The sequence below is a fragment of the Scyliorhinus torazame genome, chromosome 17 (assembly GCF_047496885.1).
Source record: "Scyliorhinus torazame isolate Kashiwa2021f chromosome 17, sScyTor2.1, whole genome shotgun sequence".
Classification (NCBI taxonomy): domain Eukaryota; kingdom Metazoa; phylum Chordata; class Chondrichthyes; order Carcharhiniformes; family Scyliorhinidae; genus Scyliorhinus; species Scyliorhinus torazame.
In genome coordinates, this window is record NC_092723.1 from 145,969,549 (window position 1) to 145,991,379 (window position 21,831).

At 50.2% G+C, this 21,831-nt stretch overlaps 1 protein-coding gene across 2 annotated transcripts in view; it reads left to right on the plus strand.

The window, feature by feature from the left end:
• Positions 1–21,831, plus strand: part of flii (FLII actin remodeling protein) — a 108,392-nt gene that overhangs the window by 58,320 nt on the left and 28,241 nt on the right. For both annotated transcript variants that reach the window (XM_072481231.1, XM_072481232.1), the window contains 3 exons: positions 7,681–7,755; positions 15,040–15,123; positions 16,778–16,949. In XM_072481231.1, the coding sequence (XP_072337332.1) occupies positions 7,681–7,755; positions 15,040–15,123; positions 16,778–16,949 (331 nt within the window). The remainder of the gene's footprint in view (positions 1–7,680; positions 7,756–15,039; positions 15,124–16,777; positions 16,950–21,831) is intronic.

Consider the following 21,831-nt stretch of genomic DNA (forward strand, 5'->3'; position numbering starts at 1 on the left):
TGAACCCTTGAGCTGACCCCCTTCGGACGAACTTAATCCGCTCTAGCTTTATAAACCCCGCCATGTCATTTATCCAGGTCTCCACCCCCGGGGGCTTGGCTTCTTTCCACATTAGCAATATCCTGCGCCGGGCTACTAGGGACGCAAAGGCCAAAACATCGGCCTCTCTCGCCTCCTGCACTCCCGGCTCTTGTGCAACCCCAAATATAGCCAACCCCCAGCTTGGTTCGACCCGGACCCCCACTACTTTTGAAAGCACCTTTGTCACCCCCATCCAAAACCCCTGTAGTGCCGGGCATGACCAAAACATATGGGTATGATTCGCTGGGCTTCTCGAGCACCTCGCACACCTATCCTCCACCCCAAAAAATTTACTGAGCCGTGCTCCAGTCATATGCGCCCTGTGTAATACCTTAAACTGAATCAGGCTTAGCCTGGCACACGAGGACGACGAGTTTACCCTGCTTAGGGCATCTGCCCACAGCCCCTCCTCGATCTCCTCCCCCAGCTCTTCTTCCCATTTCCCTTTTAGTTCATCTACCATAGTCTCCCCTTCGTCCCTCATTTCCCTATATATATCTGACACCTTACCATCCCCCACCCATGTCTTTGAGATCACTCTGTCCTGCACCTCTTGTGTCGGGAGCTGCGGGAATTCCCTCACCTGTTGCCTCGCAAAAGCCCTCAGTTGCATATACCTGAATGCATTCCCTTGGGGCAACCCATATTTCTCGGTCAGCGCTCCCAGACTCGCGAACTTCCCATCCACAAACAGATCTTTCAGTTGCGTTATTCCTGCTCTTTGCCACATTCCATATCCCCCATCCATTCCCCCCGGGGCAAACCTATGGTTGTTTCTTATCGGGGACCCCCCAAGGCTCCAGTCTTTCCCCAATGCCGTCTCCACTGTCCCCAAATCTTCAGTGTAGCCACCACCACCGGGCTTGTGGTGTAGTTCCTCGGTGAGAACGGCAATGGGGCTGTCACCATAGCCTGTAGGCTAGTCCCCCTACAGGACGCCCTCTCTAATCTCTTCCACGCCGCTCCCTCCTCCTCTCCCATCCACTTACTCACCATTGAAATATTAGCGGCCCAATAATACTCACTTAGGCTCGGTAGTGCCAGCCCCCCCCCTATCCCTGCTACGCTGTAAGAATCCCTTCCTCACTCTCGGGGTCTTCCCGGCCCACACAAAACCCATGATGCTCTTTTCAATCCTTTTAAAAAAAAGCCTTCGTGATCACCACCAGGAGGCACTGAAACACAAAGAGGAATCTCGGGAGGACCACCATCTTAACCGCCTGCACCCTCCCTGCCAGTGACAGGGATACCATATCCCATCTCTTGAAATCCTCCTCCATTTGTTCCACCAACCGCGTTAAATTTAACCTATGCAATGTGCCCCAATTCTTGGCTATCATGATCCCCAGGTAACGAAAGTCCCTTGTTACCTTCCTCAACGGTAGGTCCTCTATTTCTCTACTCTGCTCCCCTGGATGCACCACAAACAACTCACTTTTCCCCATGTTCAATTTATACCCTGAAAAATCCCCAAACTCCCCAAGTATCCGCATTATTTCTGGCATCCCCTCCGCCGGGTCTGCCACGTATAGTAGCAAATCGTCCGCATACAAAGATACCCGGTGTTCTTCTCCTCCTCTAAGTACTCCCCTCCACTTCTTGGAACCCCTCAACGCTATCGCCAGGGGCTCAATCGCCAGTGCAAACAATAATGGGGACAGAGGGCATCCCTGCCTTGTCCCTCTATGGAGCCGAAAATATGCAGATCCCCGTCCATTCGTGACCACGCTCGCCATTGGGGCCCGATACAACAGCTGCACCCATCTAACATTCCCCTCTCCAAAACCAAATCTCCTCAACACCTCCCACAAATAATCCCACTCCACTCTATCAAATGCTTTCTCGGCATCCATTGCCACTACTATCTCCGTTTCCCCCTCTGGTGGGGCCATCATCATTACCCCTAACAGCCTCCGTATATTCGTGTTCAGCTGTCTCCCCTTCACAAACCCAGTTTGGTCCTCGTGGACCACCCCCGGGACACATTCCTCTATTCTCATTGCCATTACCTTGGCCAGGATCTTGGCATCTACATTTAGGAGGGAAATAGGTCTATAGGACCCGCATTGTAGCGGGTCCTTTTCCTTCTTTAAGAGAAGCAATATCGTTGCTTCAGACGTAGTCGGGGGTAGTTGTCCCCTTTCCTTTGCCTCATTAAAGGTCCTCGTCAATACCGGGGCGAGCAAGTCCACATATTTTCTATAGAATTCGACTGGGAATCCATCCGGTCCCGAGGCCTTTCCCGCCTGCATGCTCCTAATTCCTTTCACCACTTCTTCTACCTCGATCTGTGCTCCCAGTCCCACCCTTTCCTGCTCTTCCACCTTGGGAAATTCCAGCCGATCCAAGAAGCCCATCATTCTCTCCCTCCCATCCGGGGGTTGAGCTTCATATAATTTTTTATAAAATGTCTTGAACACTCCATTCACTCTCTCCGCTCCCCGCTCCATCTCTCCTTCCTCATCCCTCACTCCCCCCATTTCCCTCGCTGCTCCCCTTTTCCTCAATTGGTGTGCCAGCAACCTGCTCGCCTTCTCCCCATATTCGTACTGTACACCCTGTGCCTTCCTCCATTGTGCCTCTGCAGTGCCCGTAGTCAGCAAGTCAAATTCTACATGTAGCCTTTGCCTTTCCCTGTACAGTCCCTCCTCCGGTACTTCCGCATATTGTCTGTCCACCCTCAAAAGTTCTTGCAGCAACCGCTCCCGTTCCTTACTCTCCTGCTTCCCTTTATGTGCCCTTATTGATATCAGCTCCCCTCTAACCACCGCCTTCAACGCCTCCCAGACCACTCCCACCTGGACCTCCCCATTATCATTGAGTTCCAAGTACTTTTCAATGCACCCCCTCACCCTTAGACACACCCCCTCATCTGCCATTAATCCCATGTCCATTCTCCAGGGTGGGCGCCCTCCTGGTTCCTCCCCTATCTCCAAGTCTACCCAGTGTGGAGCGTGATCCGAAATGACTATAGCCGTATACTCCGTTCCCCTCACCTTCGGGATCAACGCCCTTCCCAGCACAAAAAAGTCTATTCGCGAGTAGACTTTATGGACATAGGAGAAAAACGAGAACTCCTTACTCCTAGGTCTGCTAAATCTCCACGGGTCTACACCTCCCATCTGCTCCATAAAATCTTTAAGTACCTTGGCTGCTGCCGGCCTCCTTCCAGTTCTGGACTTCGACCTATCCAGCCCTGGTTCCAACACTGTATTAAAATCTCCCCCCATTATCAGCTTTCCCATCTCTAGGTCCGGAATGCGTCCTAGCATCCGCCTCATAAAATTGGCATCATCCCAGTTCGGGGCATATACGTTTACCAAAACCACCGTCTCCCCCTGTAGTTTGCCACTCACCATCACGTATCTGCCCCTGTTATCCGCCACTATAGTCTTTGCCTCGAACATTACCCGCTTCCCCACTAATATAGCCACCCCCCTGTTTTTCGCATCTAGCCCCGAATGGAACACCTGCCCCACCCATCCTTTGTGTAGCCTAACCTGGTCTATCAGTTTCAGGTGCGTTTCCTGTAACATAACCACATCTGCCTTAAGTTTCTTAAGGTGTGCGAGTACCCGTGCCCTCTTTATCGGCCCGTTCAGCCCTCTCACGTTCCACGTGATCAGCCGGGTTGGGGGGCTTCCTACCCCCCCCTTGTCGATTAGCCATCACCTTTTTCCAGCTCCTCACCCGGTTCCCACGCAGCTGTATCTCCCCCAGGCGGTGCCCCCCCGCCTATCCCCTCCCATATCAGCTCCCCCCTCTCCCCAGCAGCAGCAACCCAGTAATTCCTCCCTCCCCCCCCCCCCCCCCCGCTAGATCCCCCGCTAGCGTAATTACTCCCCCCATGTTGCTCCCAGAAGTCAGCAAACTCTGGCCGACCTCGGCTTCGCCCCGTGACCTCGGCTCGCACCGTGCGACGCCCCCTCCTTCCTGCTTCTCTATTCCCGCCATGATTATCATAGCGCGGGAACCAAGCCCGCGCTTCTCCCTTGGCCCCGCCTCCAATGGCCAACGCCCCATCTCCTCCACCTCCCGTCCTCCCCCCATCACCACCTGTGGGAGAGAGAAAAGTTACCACATCGCAGGATTAGTACATAAAACTCCTCTTTTCCCCCCTTTTTAACCCCCCTCTTTGCCCCCCACATTCGCCCCACCACTTTGTTAAACGTTCTTTTTAATAACCCGCTCATTCCAGTTTTTCTTCCACAATAAAAGTCCACGCTTCATCCGCCGTCTCAAAGTAGTGGTGCCTCCCTCGATATGTGACCCACAGTCTTGCCGGTTGCAGCATTCCAAATTTTATCTTCTTTTTATGAAGCACCGCCTTGGCCCGATTAAAGCTCGCCCTCCTTCTCGCCACCTCCGCACTCCAGTCTTGATAAACGCGGATCACCGCGTTCTCCCATTTACTGCTCCGAGTTTTCTTTGCCCATCTAAGGACCATTTCTCTATCCTTAAAACGGAGGAATCTCACCACTATGGCTCTGGGAATTTCTCCTGCTCTCGGCCCTCGCGCCATCACTCGGTATGCTCCCTCCACCTCCAACGGACCCGCCGGGGCCTCCGCTCCCATTAACGAGTGCAGCATCGTGCTCACATATGCCCCGACGTCTGCTCCCTCCACACCTTCAGGAAGACCAAGAATCCTCAGGTTGTTCCTCCTTGCGTTGTTCTCCAGTGCCTCCAACCTTTCCACACATCGTTTCTGATGTGCCTCATGCGTCTCCGTCTTCACCACCAGGCCCTGTATGTCGTCCTCATTCTCGGCTGCCTTTGCCTTCACGACCCGAAGCTCCCGCTCCTGGGTTTTTTGTTTCTCCTTTAGCCCTTCAATCGCCTGTAATGTCGGGGCCAACAGCTCTTTCTTCATTTCCTTTTTGAGCTCTTCCACACAGCATTTCAAGAACTCTTGTTGTTCAGGGCCCAATGTTAAACTGCCACCTTCCGACGCCATCTTGGTTTTTGCTTGCCTTCCTTGCCGCTGTTCTAAAGGATCCACTGCAATCCGGCCACTTTCTCTTCCTTTTTTCACCCGTGTCCAGGGGGGATTCCCTTCTGGTTTACCGCACAGTGTTTTTAGCCGTCAAAATTGCCGTTGTGGCTCCTATCAAGAGCCCAAAAGTCCGTTTCACCGGGAGCTGCCGAAACGTGCGACTCAGCTGGTCATCGCCGCACCCGGAAGTCGCTCAGATACATTTTGGAGGAAGACTGTCGGCCCTCCGGCTTTTCAGGTGGGCGAAGACTCTAGATCTTTTCACCAGGCCGCTAAGACCCCTGATGTTCCAGGTGGCTATCCAAATGGGGGTTCCTGTCTCTCTTGCTCCTCCTCCTCTTCCCCCCCCCCCCCCCCCCTCCCAAACTTACGGGGTCAGCCATATTTACCATGTGATTGCACCCTTGCACTCGCAGGTTTCCCTTGAGGCCATCCAACATGGCCACCACTGCCTCCTTCGTTCCAGCCGCCTCCACGTGCGACCTGCTGCAGCCAGCTCTCTACCCAGCATGTTCGCCAGCATGGTGCCCTCCCCTCCCCCCCGGAGTGTAGAGGTGTTTGACTCAGAAAAAGAGGCAACATTATCAAAGGTCCATGTGAGTCCATCATTGCTGTCTTCCCAGCTCGTTCTTTCAGATGAACTCTGTTTCTTGCGGTGTGCTGGAATAGTGCTCCTTATTGTTGTATGTCACCCAGAGTTTTGCCGGGTACAGCATCCCAAACCGCACTTTGTTCTTAAGTAGGGCCAACTTGGTCCCACTCAACTCCGCCCAACGCTTGACCTTGTTGGCTCCAATATCCTGGTATTTGCAGATCGTTTGCCGGTCCCATTTGCAGGACTGCATGCTCCTTGTCCAGTTCAGGATTCACTCCTTATCTTGGAATCAGTGGAGCTTTGCAATAATTTCCCGCGGTGGTTCTCCTGCCTTGGGCCACTGCTGGAGCGACCTTTTGGACGCTGTCCACCTCTGGGAGTTTGGGGAAGCTTTCTCCCCCGACCAGCTTTCCTGGCATCCCTCTGTGCCCTCTGCTAGTCCGGCGATCCTGAGATTCTGGCTTTGAGACCTGTTCTCCTGGTCTTTAACCTTCCCCTTGAGCGCTCCCTGGACTGCCACCAACCTTGCCACTTCTGTCTCGAGCAAGGCGATCCAATCACTCTGGTTGGTGGCCACCTTTTCCAGTTCCCACACCATCGCCGCCTGAGTCTCCAATCATTGTTTTGTCCTCTCCCAACGCCTCCTTGAAGGAGGCCAGAGCAATTACTATTACCGACTTCACGGTCGCCATGAGGTCCTCAATGGAATCCCTGGGCTGGATTCTCTGATTGTGAGGCTATGAACAGGCGCCGATTTGGTCGGAAACGGGTATTCTCTGGCCGATTGCTGAATGCGATTTCGGCGTCAGCGACCGAAGAATTCCACCCCCTATGTTTTAGGAGCTCTTGTGTCAGGAGCTCCATCTACTGCCCTGTAGGTGGGTGGACCGCCGATGGCAATCCCGCTCTGTCCGCCATGTCCTGCTCCACTCCTTGGGCGCGATTCTCCGACCCCCCACCGGGTCGGAGAATCGCTGGGGGCTGACGTGAGTCCCGCCCCCGCCGTGTTCCGAATTCTCCGCGACCAGAGATTCAGCGGGGGTGGGAATCGCGCCGGTCGGCGGGCCCACCCCCGGCGATTCACCGGCCGCGATGGGCCGAAGTCCCGCCACTGTCAACCCTTTCCAGCCTGCGTGGATTAAACCACCTTGTGAACGGCGGGACAAGGCAGCGTGGGTGGGCACCGGGGTCCTGGGGGGGCGCGGGCCGATCTGGCCCCGGGGGGGTGCCCCCATGGTGGCCTGGCCCGCGATCGGGGCCCACCGATCGGCGGGCGGGCCTGTGCCGTGGGGGCACTCTTTTTCTTCCGTCCTCGCCATGGTCTTCACTATGGCGGAGGCGGAAGAGACCCCCTCCCCTGCGCATGCACGGGGATGACGTCCGCAGTCGCTGACGCTCCCGCGCATGCGTCGCCCGGCGAAGTTCTTTCGCCGCTGGCGTGGCGCCAAAGGCCTTTCCCGCCAGCTGGCGGAGTGGAAACCACTCCGGTGCGGGCCTAGCCCCTCCAGGTGCGGAGACTTCCGCACCTTTGGGGCGGCCCGACGCCGGAGTGATCCGCGCCGTTTTTGGCGCCGGGTAGCGGACATCGCGCCAGTTTGCGGAGAATCCCGCCCCTTATGTCCGTGGTCTGGATTTTCCTCTCCTGACTGTTGCTAATCTTATTATCTTTATGGCTCCTTGTCTGATTGAGGGCATTTCCTCTGGGGGGTTTTCTAGCATCCAAAATATAATGTGAACAAAGTAAATAACATCAGTTTGGTCCGATTATAAACTAGCAGTTAAATTACTTTTTTGGTCCATTGAAGCTTTTATTTGAAGACCTATGTTTTGCCCAAAACATTGGGGACGGTCTGTGTCTCAGTGTAGTAACTTTATTCGCGAAAGATAAATCCTTCCTCCAGTTTGAAAATTATAATTTATTGTTCTTGACATATCTGGAGCAGTATTTAAAAAGTATTTGGAAAAAGAAATTGCAGGCCATTTTTATAAAGTTTCCTTTCCCACACAGGTTATTTCGGTGCTATGGTAAGAAGAACATAAAGCTCGAATCCGTTCCACTTAAAGCCTTGTCTTTGGACCCTCGGTATGTAGTACAGTATTTGGCACTGTTCAGATTTGTGACTCTCTTGATCATTTCATATTAATCACCCAAGCTGTAGTTTAACCATTCTGCACCACTGTTTCTTTTTTTTTCTCTTTTTTTCCTCTTTTAAAAAAAAATAAATTTAGAGTACCCAATTCATTTTTTCCAATTAAGGGGCAATTTAGTGTGGCCAATCCACCTAGCCTGCACATCTTTGGATTGTGGGGGCGAAACCCACACAAACACGGGGAGAATGTGCAAACTCCACATGGACAGTGACCCAGAGCCGGCATCGAACCTGGGACCTTGGTGCCGTGAGGCTGCAGGGCTAACCCACTGTGCCACCGTGCTGCCCACCACTGTGTTTCTTTAACTTGATGGTTGTATATCACAGGAATATTCTACTCAATGTTGTGTTGTATTCTTATTTCAGAACCAGAAAATGTTCTCACCAGTAGTCACAGACATTCAGCCATCAGTGACTTGCTTTGTCTTCTCCAGCCATAGCTTGATTTAAAAACGCAGAATCTATGGCTGCATCGCTGTGTTTTTTTCATAGTTCAAGTGGCCATAGCTTTACTTGCCCAACTTTAATAACATCCTAACGGCAACAGTGCGCTAAGCAGAATGCCAAGCTATGAGTATTGATGGTGTCTATGATTTTAATTTTTGCCTTGGCTGACATAAAGAATGGTTAACTGGGTCACTTGGAAGTGGGGGAGATAGAGAACTCACACCTTTCAGCAAGAGTTAGCACCCAGAATGGGGTCAGGCTGCTTATGTGAAACTGCATTTTAGCAAGATTTGGCACTTTCAGGAGAACAGGATGGTGAAATGGCTGTTGGGAAATAGGCTGATTTGATACTTAGAATTTTTTCTTTCCCCTTTCCCTCTAACTGGGGGAATCATTGGAGGTATGAGTTTGCACCTATTTGTGCCATTATTTCTCTGCCTCCAGCTTTCTTACCTGTCACTTTTTTATTCATTCATGGGACATGGGTGTCGCTGACTAGGCTAACATTTATTGCCCATCCCTAACTGCCCATGAGAAGGTGATGGTGGTTACCTTCCGCTGATAGGATCTGTCCGTAAATACCTGAAGTACTCTTCCCATCAGACATGGCCAAAGATAAAATCCTCTCCAACAGTGGGTGCAAGGAAAAAGAAGGAAAAGCATTCCGCAAAAAATCACGAATCTGGAAATATTTAAACAAATTGGTCCTAGGGAGTTGAAATTTTTCTGACAGCTCCTCAAAGCTGGCAAACCTTCCCTTCACGAACAGGTCCCCAACCCTCTCCAAACCCTTTCCCTCCCATGACCTAAATGTCGAGTCTAAGCCCGCTGGCACAATAAGATGATCAGTGCAGATAGGGGCCATCAATGCCATGGAGCTAAATTTAAAATGCTGCCTGAACTGCTTCTAGATTCTCCGGGTGGACACTACTACTGGATTTGAAGAAAATCTTGCAGGAAGGAACGGAAGCGAGGCAGTTACTAAAGCACCCAAACTAAAGTCCCTACAAGAATATGCCTCCATTTACGCCCTTATGGAACTTGGATCACTAAGCCATCCCAGTATTTTCTCAATATTGGTAGCCCAATAATATAACCAATTGGATAAAGCTAAACCACCTGACTGCCTCCCTCTCTGGAGGAAGGCTCTACGGATCCTTGGGGGCTTGCTCGCCCAAATATAAGAGGACACTAATTTGTTAACTCTGACAAAGAATGATTTGGGAGAAAAGTGGGGAGACACTGAAAAGGAAATAAAAACCTTGGGAGGACATCATTTTAATAGTCTGAACCCTGTCTGCCAAGGACAAGGAGAGGCTATCCCACTTCTGCAAGTCAGATTTGACCCCATTCACCAGACTAGCATAATTAAATCTTTGGAGCGAGGCCCAATCGTGGGCCACCCGAATTCCCAGATAACGAAAGCTAGATCTGGCCAGGCGAAAAGGCGACATTCCCAGATAATCCCCTCCCCTGGACATTGTTGTCCAGATTAAATTTATACCCAGGAAAGGAGCCAAATCTCATCAGTAGCTTCATTATCTCATCCATAGTAGAAACTGAGTCCATAATATAAAGAAGCAAATCATCTGCATACTAGGACACCCTATGTTCCCATCCTCTCTGATTTATCCCCTCCCACTTACTGGAAGATCTTAATGCTCTGCCCAGCGGTTTTATTGCTAAAGTAAATAGAAGCAGCGACAATGGATATTCCTGCCTCATCCCCTATTCAGCAGAAAATAACCCAAGCTCAAGGCATTTGTGCGAACACTAGCCATGGGGGCCCTATACAGTAAACAAATCCAGGATATGAACTTTTGCCCAAAACCAAACTTCCCGAGAGTCTCCGAGATATTCCCACTCCATCCTATCGAATGCTTTTTCAGTGTCCATGGAAACAATCACCTCCTATTCGGGCCCTTGAGAGGGGAAAGAACAATATTTAACTGCCGACATGTATTGGCCGACCATCGCCGACCCTTAACAAAGTCCGTCTGGTCTTCCGAGATCACCTCGCGGAGGCAGGGCCAATCCTATCAATGGGAAAGATCACCCATCCGAAAACTCCATCATGGCTGAACTCTCCTCTGGGGCTCCAACCTATAGAGATCCCGATAAAATGTTTCAAAAGCTGCATTGACATTAGGCTTGGCGGAAACGAAACAGCCACCCGAGTCCGTTAACTGCACAAACAGGAAGCAGTCTGCCGCCTCAGCTGATGAGCTAAAAGGCAGCTGACCTTCTCCCCGTATTCATAAAAAGCCCTACTCAAACATCGTAGCTGGCTCTCTGTCTTACCTGCTGATAATTCAAATAACGTCTTCAGCTTTTTTCGTACTTGCAAGCAACTTCTGAGTAGGGGGCAAGCGAGTACTGATGGTCTAGGATGGAATCCACCAGCCCCTTCCACTCCACTCTCTCAGTCCTTTCCATATGTGCTTTGTAAGAAATTATAATAATCTTTATTGTCACAAGTAGACTTGCATTAACACTGCAATGAAGTTACTGTGGAAAATCCCCGAGTTGCCACATTCCGACACCTGTTCGGGTACACAGAGGGAGAATTCAGGATGTCAGAATTACCTACAGCATGTCATTCGGGACTTGTGGGAGGAAACCAGAGCACCCGGAGGAAACCACGCGGACACGGAGAACGTGCGGACTCCGCACAGACAGTGACCCAAGCTGGGAATCGAACCTGGGGCCCTGGCGCTGTGAAGCAACAGTGCTAACCACTGTGCTATTGTCTAACCCCACTGATGTTCCCCCAATGTCGAAAGTGAGATAAACTCACTTTTAATAAATTTAATATATTCCCCAATGGCGGAGGACATGCGTTCGCAAAATCTTCTGTTTGCCAACACCACCATATCCAATTTCCACGGCGGACGTTGGGAGGAATCTGACTCTAGCATCGAATCCACATCAAATGTGGGGCATTATCTGAAATCACAATCTCTGAATATCCCGTCATCGTCACCCAAGGGAGGAGAGACCTGCCCACCACAAAAAAGTCAATCCGTGAGTAAACCTGTTGGACATGGGAAAAGAAAGAAAAGCCTTTAGTCAACAACGCTTTTGTCATACCTGATGGAGTCGGAGATTTGGGCCTGAATCTACATAACCACGGATCTAGAACAGTTTAAATCACCCCCCATGATTAGCTGATGCAAATCCAAATCGGGAATAGAGACAAGCAACTTTTTAATAAAAACACAAATCGGAGGTGACTGAAACATTTGAATGCTCCCAAGTTCACCAGGCGTATACAATGACCAGGAGAATCGTTCAGCAGCTTTCTCACTGACATAAAGCTGCTGGCCTAATCCTGTAATTATGAGACCCTCCGTGACTCCCTCATCAGAGACCAAATTGTCAGTGATGAGGGACTCAGAAAATATCTCCTTCAGCATAAAAATCTTAATCTTGAAATGGCTACACAACTATGTTCTGCTCACAAAATCACTGAAGCACAATATTAACAGTTTACTTACCGGGACCAAGGCCTCCACCACGAGGTTGGAGCAGTCAAAATGGTGGCCCAGGCTTCTCGAAGGCGCTCCTCCACCGGCAATCCTGCGCACGCGAATCTGCAAGTGGCCCACACACATGTGCAGTTCGCACGGAGACTGGAACCGGCTGAGAATGCTTCTGCGCATGCGCGAGCGTGCCAGGACGGTGTCATGACGCGTCATAACTGCAGACACGCCCACTTAAAAGGGATGTCCAGCTTATGGCAAACGGTGCCTGAGGTGTGGAAAGTACAACCACTATGCCTTCAAATGTCGAGCTGTGCTACAGATGACTTCCACGGGACAACAGCTAAGACTCTGCGACATCTATGGACCGCCAACCAATATTAAGTGATTACCTGTCCGAAAATGATGACCTTGCCTATGATGACTCCTACAGTGTGGACACGGTTACAGTAACTGAGGAACCTTACATCACCACGCCTCATCCAAAATGTCCGCAAGTGAACAAAAAGGGGTTTAAAGTCTCAAAACAAAAAATTATTTTCCCCAGCGACAGAATGAAGCTCGAGCCTCCACTCTCAGTTAAAGATCACTGCCGCAGCACCCAGAAACATAGAGAAGAGCACAATGATAAATCCATAGCAAAAGATTTGTTCATTAACGATGATTAGTCAGGAGATGAGTTCCTCATTGGACAAATAGAGCACCATGACACATCCTTGACAAAAAGCTGATTTGCTCGCTGACGAATGCCACTCAGCCATGGATCAGTTCTCCGGATCTGAGTGTCGTTGCAGCAGCAACATGGGTGCCAAATCCCATATGAGTCTCATGGTGGGAGAATCCAGCATCATGACTACACGGCAGCACGTCGACAAAATGGATGACAACCACATGTCACATATCCTAGCAGAAGGCGACGCCACGCAGAGAGCACAGATTGACTCCACTGAGGGAGTGATACCGGCCTCCACAGCGAGCTCGTTGACAGGCTCCAGAATGGCCACAAGCAACAACTCCGGAGCGACAGCAGTGAATGAGGAAGACTATGACGGTCTATCTGCCTTGTATGAGCAGCCAGCAGCAGACATTAAATGTCTACTCGCTGTTGATAAAAGCAGTGAACAAAACCACAACAGCAACAACAACAGATCTCGTGATTTTGTGTCTGCGCCGCCGCAATCACCCTTGCTTGCAAGAAAGATGACATACGGGGTCAACACTGCAAGCACAAAAGAAGGTCCGCTACTAGCATCAACTTACTTCGACCATTCCGTTGTCTCATGATGTCCTCACTGACACACACAAACACTGACAGTGGTCACAACGACATGACGGCATCAGCACACTGCCACCTCAACGACAGGCAAAGAGATCAACCCACCTGATCAAACTCATACAGTCTGGACTCTCAGTTTTTCGTTAGGATTAGACTTTTTAAACGTTGATTGACTTTGTAGTCATTAATACCATCCCATTCTGTACATAGCGTTACTTGTTTTATCTGTTCCCAGTTGACTTAATTCATTATGTTTGTTCAGTTTTCGTTACACCATACAGAAAATCTGTAACACATTAAAAAGGGGGAGATGTAGTGATTTTTGTAGGTGCATGATCACTAGAGGGCTGGACCAACAGGGGTATAAAGGGCAGCCACACAGGGTCTCTGTCTCTCTCGTGGGTGTGCTGTGAACAGGGCAACATCAGAATCACATTGATAGTTGAGTTACGTTTAGTTACAATTGTTAAATCTTGTCAACCAATTCCTCGTTCCCATGTTAAGGTAAAGAACTCATGCATTAATAGTTATAGTTACTCAATAAATCTTTGTTGTTACTGGACGAGTTCGAGTCTTCTTCAACAAGATTCAGAGGACTTCACCATCAGCCAAGGATTGAGTCACACGTGTTATCGACCATGCAGGTAACACCACAGCCGTGATCCAGCTTGGGAGGGAATGTGAACCCACCCTCCCCAACCATCTTCCCAAACATCTTAGAAAAGTATTCTGTGGGAATTGGGCCTTCCATTCCCTCTGACAACCTCCCGATTCAAATATTCTGCCTCATGGAACAATTCTCCAAATCATCCACTTTGGCTTTCAGTTCTTTATTCACACCAGCCATCAAAGACATCTCAGCTTCCAGAGAGGCAATCTGGTCACTATGCCTTGAGAGAGCTATCTCCAGGCTCTTTATCGCAGCGCCAGACGCTTTTACCGTCTCGTTGGTCTTCTCCATTGCCGACTGAATGGGAGCATCTTCCATCAACTTAAGGAGGCCCCGGACACAACCTGCCTTTGCTTCTCGAATTCTGCCGCCAACATGTTGGTAAGCACCTCGGCAGTTAGTAGAGTGGCTGGAGTCTCAGCAGCAGCCGCTGCCATCTTCCCCACAGAGCCCCAAGAAGCCTCTGATTCCGTCAATTAACCTCTTTTTGCCTTCAGGTATCTTTTCCCTGGTCCTTCTGGGCACCTTATAGCATCAATTAAGTGGGATCAGCAAAAATACCCCCAGAAACTGGGCAAAAAGGCTAGAAATACAGTACCCTGGTGGGAGCCATCTTGTGTATGTTTCGTCTCCACCAACCCACCACCACCACCACACACGCGCCCCCCCACATACCGCCACCGGAAGTCCCGACTTCTTCAGTATCTTTTTTTATTCGTTCTTGGGATGTGGGTGCCGCTGGCTGGGGCAGCATTTGTTGCCCACCCCTAATTGCCCTTGAACTGAGTGACTTGCTAGTCATTTCAGAGGGGGCAGTTAAGTGGCAACCACATGGCTGTGTGGGTCTGGAGTCATATGTAGGCCAGACCTGGCAAGGAGGCAGATTTGTAGCTATCCTGCTGCTACACTGCTACACTGGCTGATATTAGCTCATCTAGCACAGATCATGGATTGAACTTGACACCTCCCTGATTGGATAATTTCATTTCACAGGCTATTCTTTTCCTTTCCCTTTCACTCTATATTTTCCCCCACCCCACTCATACTTAAATAAATTAGCAGTTTTGTGCAGAGAGATTTACGTCCCATGTGTAAGCTGCATATCTCTATGTTCCCCATTTGCATCAGAACTTTCCTTTGCTGTTCTGGAACCTGAAGGCAGTACTGACAGCAGCACCTGAATGAACCGTTAAGCCTAAATCCCTTAAAAATGACATTCTGAATTATATTCTATGGCATATTTTGGTTTCATTTTATAACTGTTTTCTGAGGTTTTGTTATTTCCTTTTACCTTATTTTGTCGCTTCAGGATATTAACACTTTTCCTTGGTTTTCTTTCTAGCTTTGTGTTTCTTCTGGATCATGGACTTGAGATCTACACGTGGAGAGGCTCCCAGGCCACGCTGAGTGCAAGCACCAAAGCTAGGTATTGTTCCCACACCTGGGTACTGCATACAGCTTTCATCGAAGGCCATGGAAACAGTGGGTGCAGAGAGAAACACCAAGACTGGTTCAGGTGTAACGGGGATCAGCCCCAAGGAGTGATTCTAAAGGCCAAAGAGAAAATGCTGGAAAATCTCGGCAGGTCTGGCAGCATCTGTAGGGAGAGAAAAGAGCTAACGGTTCGAGTCCAGATAACCCTTTGTCAAAGCTAAAAACAGAGAAAGCGGGAAATATTTATACCATGGAGTGAGAATGAAAGATGAGTCATAGCCACAGAACCCCAGGGAAACGGGGTGCTAATAGCCACAGAAAGAGTGCTAATGGCAGTCCCCAGAGAGAACAAAAGGTGTGAATAGCCAAACTGCAAAAAAAACCTAACATCAGAGGGTAAACTGTGACAGATGTAGATGTGGGGGAGGGGAAGGGGGAAGCAAAGGGGAGAAAGGGTACGGAAAGGTGGATAAGAAGGGGGGGGTAAATATATATATAAAGAAAGGGGAGAAAGAGAGAAATGGTAAAAGACAGTTAAAATGGAATGGGATGAAAACAAATGGGTCAAGGTGGGGTAGAGCTAATAATCTGAAGTTGTTGTATTTGATGTTGAGACCGTAGTGTGCCTAACCGGAAGATGAGATGTTGTTCCTCCAGTTTGCTTTGAGCTTCACTGGAACATTGCAGCAGGCCAAGAACAGACGTGTGGGCATGGGAGCAGGGTCTTGTGTTAAAATGGCAAGCAACGGGAAGGTCCGGGTCCTGAATGCACACAGACCGAAGGTGCTCAGCAAAGCGATCACCCAGTCTGCGTTTGGTCTCTCCGATATAGAGGAGACCACATTGGGAGCAGCGAATGCAATAGACCAAATTGGAAGAGGTGCGAGTGAAATGGTGCTTAACCTGGAATGAGTGTTTTGGGCCTGGGATGTTGAGCATGGAAGAGGTAAAGGGGCAGGTGTTACACCTTCTGCGATTGCATTGGCAGGTCCATGCGTGATGGGAGAGGTGTTGGGTATGGTGGAGGAGTGGACTAGATTATCTTGGAGGGAATGGTCTTTGCAGAATGCTGACAGAGGGAGTGAAGGGAAGATGTGTTTGGTGGTGGCATCACGCTGAAGTTGGCGAAAATGGTGGAGGATTATGCTAGAATATATTCTAGAAGTTTAAGCTTCCCAGTCGAGAAAAAGGATAAAGTTGACCCACGTTATTACTTCAGGTGAAATCAGGCTATCAAAGCCAGGGAAAGTAAACTTAAAAGTTTGTGAGGCAGATTCAAAAATTCAATAAGTATTTAATACAGTCATGGTATCAAAGCATTAAGAGCTCCTGAGATATAGTTGCATTGTGGACAGACAGAATGTGTTTGTAAAAATAGAAGGACGTGTTGAATGGACCCAAATTGTCTTTTCTCACGTTCGACTTTGTAAACTGTATAACAGACACAATCTGGGTCCAGATTAACTGAAACACTAAGGTGACCGTTGTTTAATGTGGGCCTTTCACTCTTTTTTTAAAAAGTTTTTAGATTACGAATCAGCTTGCCCATTATGAAGCCTGGCAAAGGCACGGTCTGGAATCAGCTCTTGGGTATATGGGATTGTTCTATTGGAAATGTGTTGTAATCAGAGTTTTCTATCTTTCAGACTGTTTGCTGAAAAAATAAATAAAAATGAGAGAAAAGGAAATGCAGAGATAATGCAACTGATGCAAAACCAGGAGACACCAGAGTTCTGGGAGGCTGTGGGAGGACAACCTGAGGAGATTAAATGTCACGTGGTAGACAATTTCAAGCCAGTGCGGCCTAAACTTTATAAGGTAATTTTTGTAAGGGCCACGAAGAATCCAGCACGAGTTCAAGGATTCAAAGTAATAACATTTATTTACAATAACATATATATATAACAGCAGCAGCAACTTCCCTTGCTGCACACTCCTTCCTGCTGGTTCCTAAATTGGCCAGCTTTATTTATACTTGGAGTTTACTAATGGTTTCTCCGCCCCCCTCATTGGGGAAGCTCGTACTCCCACAGGATTGTGGGATTGTCATTAGTCTCCAGCCAATGGTAAGCAGGCAGGTTATAACATCCCTCCCCCCCCCCCCCCCCCCCCCAAAGTCCAAGGAATCCACCGAAGACCCTGGCGAAGGAGGGCGTCGGACTCGTTTTGCCGCAGTCGGGACACCATTTGCACGCGGCGCTGAATCAGGCGGCGTGTAACGAGACGGAGACCGGCGCTTCCGCGATGAACGGCATAACGGTTGTACATCCACGGGCCGTGGACCCTAGGATTCCCCCTCTGATGCGTCCTGTGTCTCCATCTTGGAGTCAGAGTCTGCTGCCTCCGTCATGTCAGCGTCTCTATCTCCATTCGGTTCTGCAACGACCTGCGCAGGCTTTGAGTGAGGCACCAGTGGAAGATTGTGAGGACTACCTTCCCTTGTCTCTGGTCTCTGCGGCTGTAGAAATGAGCTCCAGGGGCGGGGAATCTTTTGAGGGGATAGTCTTCTGGACCGAACGTGGTCTACGTGTTTGCGCTGGAGACGACCCTGGGCTTGCACCTGGTAAGATATAGGGCCCGTTTGGCGAAAGATTACGCCAGGAACCCACTGGGCACCACCAGCAAAATTCCGAACGAACACTGGGTCACCGGGCGCAAACTGCCGAATCGGCCGATGCCGAGAAAATCCCTGTCCCTGCCGTTCTTGTGTGTGGCGTACTTTTGCGCCAATGTCCGGGAAAACCATACTAAGGCGGGTGCGAAGTCTCCGGCCCATTAGGAGTTTTGCGGGAGCTACCTCAGTCACCGCATGGGGGGTGGTCCTATACGTAACCATTGATCCGGAAGACTGCTTCTTTAGGCCTCTTTTGAATGTCTGCACTGCGCGCTCCGCCAACCCATTTGAAGCCGGGTGGTAAGGGGCAGTGCGGATATGGCATATGCCGTTCATCTTCATGAACCTCGCAAACTCCTCACTCGTGAATGGAATGCCGTTATCCGTGACCAGCACCTCTGGGAGGCCATGCGTGCTAAAGGACAAACGCATCTTTTCAATTGTTGCGCAGTACGTTGTCCCCTGCATCTTATGCACCTCTAGCCATTTCGACTGGGTGTCGATTAATAGATGGAACATGGATCCTTGAAAAGGGCCTGCGAAATCTGCATGCAAGCGTGCCCAAGGCCGCCCTGGCCATTCCCAGTGATGTAGAGGCGCGGCTGGCGGAGGCTTCTGATGCTCCTGGCAAATGGAGCAGTTTTGGGCCACCTTCTCAATGTTGGTGTTGAGGCCTGGCCACCAGACATAACTCCGGGCCAACATTTTCATTTTGGTCACACCTAGATGCCCATTGTGCAAGTCTCTTACCATCAGCTCCTGGCCTTTTTCCGGGACAATCACACGCGTCCCCCACAAGAGGATGCCGTCTTCCATGCTGAATTCTGACAGCTTGGAGGAAAATGCCCGCAACTCGCCTGGGAACTGTCTATGCTGCCCACCATACAGGACTATGTGCCGAACCTTTGACAGGACTGGCTCCGTCTGGGTCCACTCACGGATCTGTGATGCCATGATAGGCAAGGAGTCCATAAAATTTAGGGTTGCAACTACCTCACCGGTCATGGGGGTCGACATGGGGCCGGTCGATAAAGGCAATCGGCTCAGTGCGTCGGCATTTGCTATCTGCGTTCCTGGTTTGTGCTCCAGAGAATACTCGTATGCAGCAAGCAACAAAGCCCAGCGCTGGATCCGTGCGGAAGCAATGGACGGTATTGGCTTATCCTCTCTGAAAAGTCCTAGCAGAGGCTTATGATCAGTCACGATAGTGAAATGGCGGCTATACACTTACTGGTGGAAGCGTTTCACCGCAAAAACCACTGCCAGGCCCTCCTTCTCGATCTGCGCGTACTTTTTCTCCGCTGCAGTCAATGTGCGGGAGGCGAAATCTATCGGTCGCTCGGCCCGTTCTCCATCTTGTGGGACAGGATGGCCCCAATACCATACGGGGATGCATCACATGTGACGAGCAAAGGCTTTCCAGGATCATAGTGGGTTAGTAACCCAGACGACGACAATTGTTGCTTTACCCGCCGGAAAGTGGTTTCTTGCGGCTGACCCCAAACCCAGGTGTGAATTTTCTTTAGCAGAAGGTGCAACGGGGCCAGCGTAGTTGCCAGATTGGGGAGGAACTTCCCGTAATAGTTTACGAGACCGAGAAAAGAACGAAGATGCAAAGTGTCAGTCGGGGCGGGGGCCTGTTGAATCGCACGCACCTTCTCTGCGATGGGGTGCAAACCTTTGCGGTCCACCCGATAACCCAGGTAGACTACTTCCTTTGCCTGAAATACGCACTTTGTGCGACGTAAACGGACTCCAGCCTCCGAAAAGCGTCTAAGGACAGCCTCCAGATTTTCCAAATGTTCCTGCTCCGACGTCCCTGTAATCAAAACGTCATCTAAGTAGACAGCAACACGTGGTAAACCTCTCAAAATGCCCTCCATGACACGTTGAAAAATAGCACAGGCAGAGGATACTCCAAAGGGCAAACGTGTATACTCATACAGGCCCCGGTGTGTATTAATCGTTACATATGGTCGGGAGGCAGGGTCCAGCTCCAACTGTAGGTAGGCGTGACTCATATCTAATTTTGTGAACGAGAGTCCACCTGCAAGCTTCGCGTAGAGATACTCTATGCGAGGCATTGGATATCGGTCGAGTTGGGAAGCCGTATTCACTAAGTTTATAGTCGCCACACAAGCGAACTGTGGCATCTGGCTTCATTACAGGTACAATTGGTGCTGCCCAGTCAGCAAAACGGACGGGCCTGATAATACCCAAACTCTCCAAACGAGTGAGCTCCCCTTCTACCTTCTCGAGCAAGGCGTAAGGCACCGGGCGTGCCCGGAAATAGCGCGGCGTGGCTCCTGGTTCGACTTGGATACGGGCTACGGCCCCTTTTATTTTCCCCAAACCAGGCTGGAATACATCTGGGTCCTAGCACCTCAGTCAACCCTTCAGAAACTGTTTGGAGGATGTGCTGCCATTGCAACCGCAAATGGCGCAACCAGTCCCGACCCAACAGGCTGGGCCCATGGCCGCGCACCACGATAAGTGGGAAACGCCCCTCCTGGCGTCCATAAACAACAGGGGTCATTGTAGTTCCTGCAATGTCCAGTGGTTCCCCCGTGTAGGTGGCCAACCTGGCCTGTGAGTCGGTTAATGTAAGGGTCTGTATACCCTGCTTGATGCGGTCGAATGTCCTCTGGGCGATCACGGAGACCGCTGCGCCAGTGTCCAACTCCATCTCAAGCAGGTGATCATTGACCCGTACCGTCACCTTAATGGGGGCCACACGGGGAGCTGTCACACAATGCAGCTGCAGGCAGTCGTCCTCCGTCTCCACGTCCTCAGGAGTAGCCGCTGCAGATTCATCCACATGGAAGGTACGGCCCCTGGGCTGGTCCCAGTTTTGGTCGGAACGACGGCGCCTCCGGCGCCCCCAGGACCGGCGTCTGCGACAGGGTCGGCGCCTACAAGTTTGACACGGACATGGCTCCTCATCCATTGGTTCTGGAGAAGGCTCCCTTCGGGGAGGAATGTCCGACGGCCAGTGCCGTCGGTCCGGACGTTGCCTCGCCCAAGGTACCGCAGGTGTGCGGGGGGACGTTTTCGGATGGAAGGGGTTGCGCCCCAAGGCATGCACTTCCATTCCCTGTAGCTCCTGCACTCCTCGTTCTGCGCTCTCTCGGGACAATACTATTTGAATTGCCTGTTGAAAAGTCAATGTTGGCTCAGCTAACAACTGTCTCTGGGTGGCCGCATTGTTAATACCGCAAACCAAACGGTCGCGTAACATTTCTGACAAGGTCTCACCATAGTCACAGTACTCCGCAATCCTGCGTAGCCTGGATAGAAAATTGGCAAGGGATTCTCCTGGGGTCCTCTCAGCGGTATTAAACCGGTAACACTGGACTATCGTGGACGGGGTTGGGTTAAAATGTTGCCCCACTATATTCACAAGTTCATCAAACGTTTTGGTGTCCGGCGCAGCTGGGTACGTAAGGCTCATAATCACCCCAAACGTATGCGGGCCGCAGGCGGTGAGCAATATGACCACCTGGCGCTCGTTTTCGGTGATATTGTTTGCCCGGAAATAGTAACGCATCCGTTATGCGTACTGGTTCCAGCTTTCCAGCGCAGCATCAAAAACATCCAAAAGTCCGTACAGAGGCATGGTATAATAGAAAACAACTTCCAACCTGTATCCAACAAAAATCCAGGGAGGTGGCTTCAGCAGTGTAGACAGCTATTTACTTTAACCCTTGTCGCCAGTTTTGTAAGGGCCACGAAGAATCCAGCACGAGTTTTAAGGATACAAAGTAATAACATTTATTTACTGTAACCTATATACATAACAGCAGCAGCAACTTCCCTTGCTGCACACTCCTTCCTGCTGGTTCCTAAACTGGCCAGCTTTATTTATACTTGGAGTTTACTAATGGTTTCTCCGCCCCCCTCATTGGGGAAGCTCATACTCCCACAGGATTGTGGGATTGTCATTCGTCCCCAGCCAGTGGTAAACAGGCAGGTTATAACAGTAATAATAAAGTGGAATTATTTTATGTTTATCAATGATTGCAGACAAAACTCTGTGTTTTGTTATGATTTTGGTATGTATACCAGAATATGGTGGCGCAATGGTTA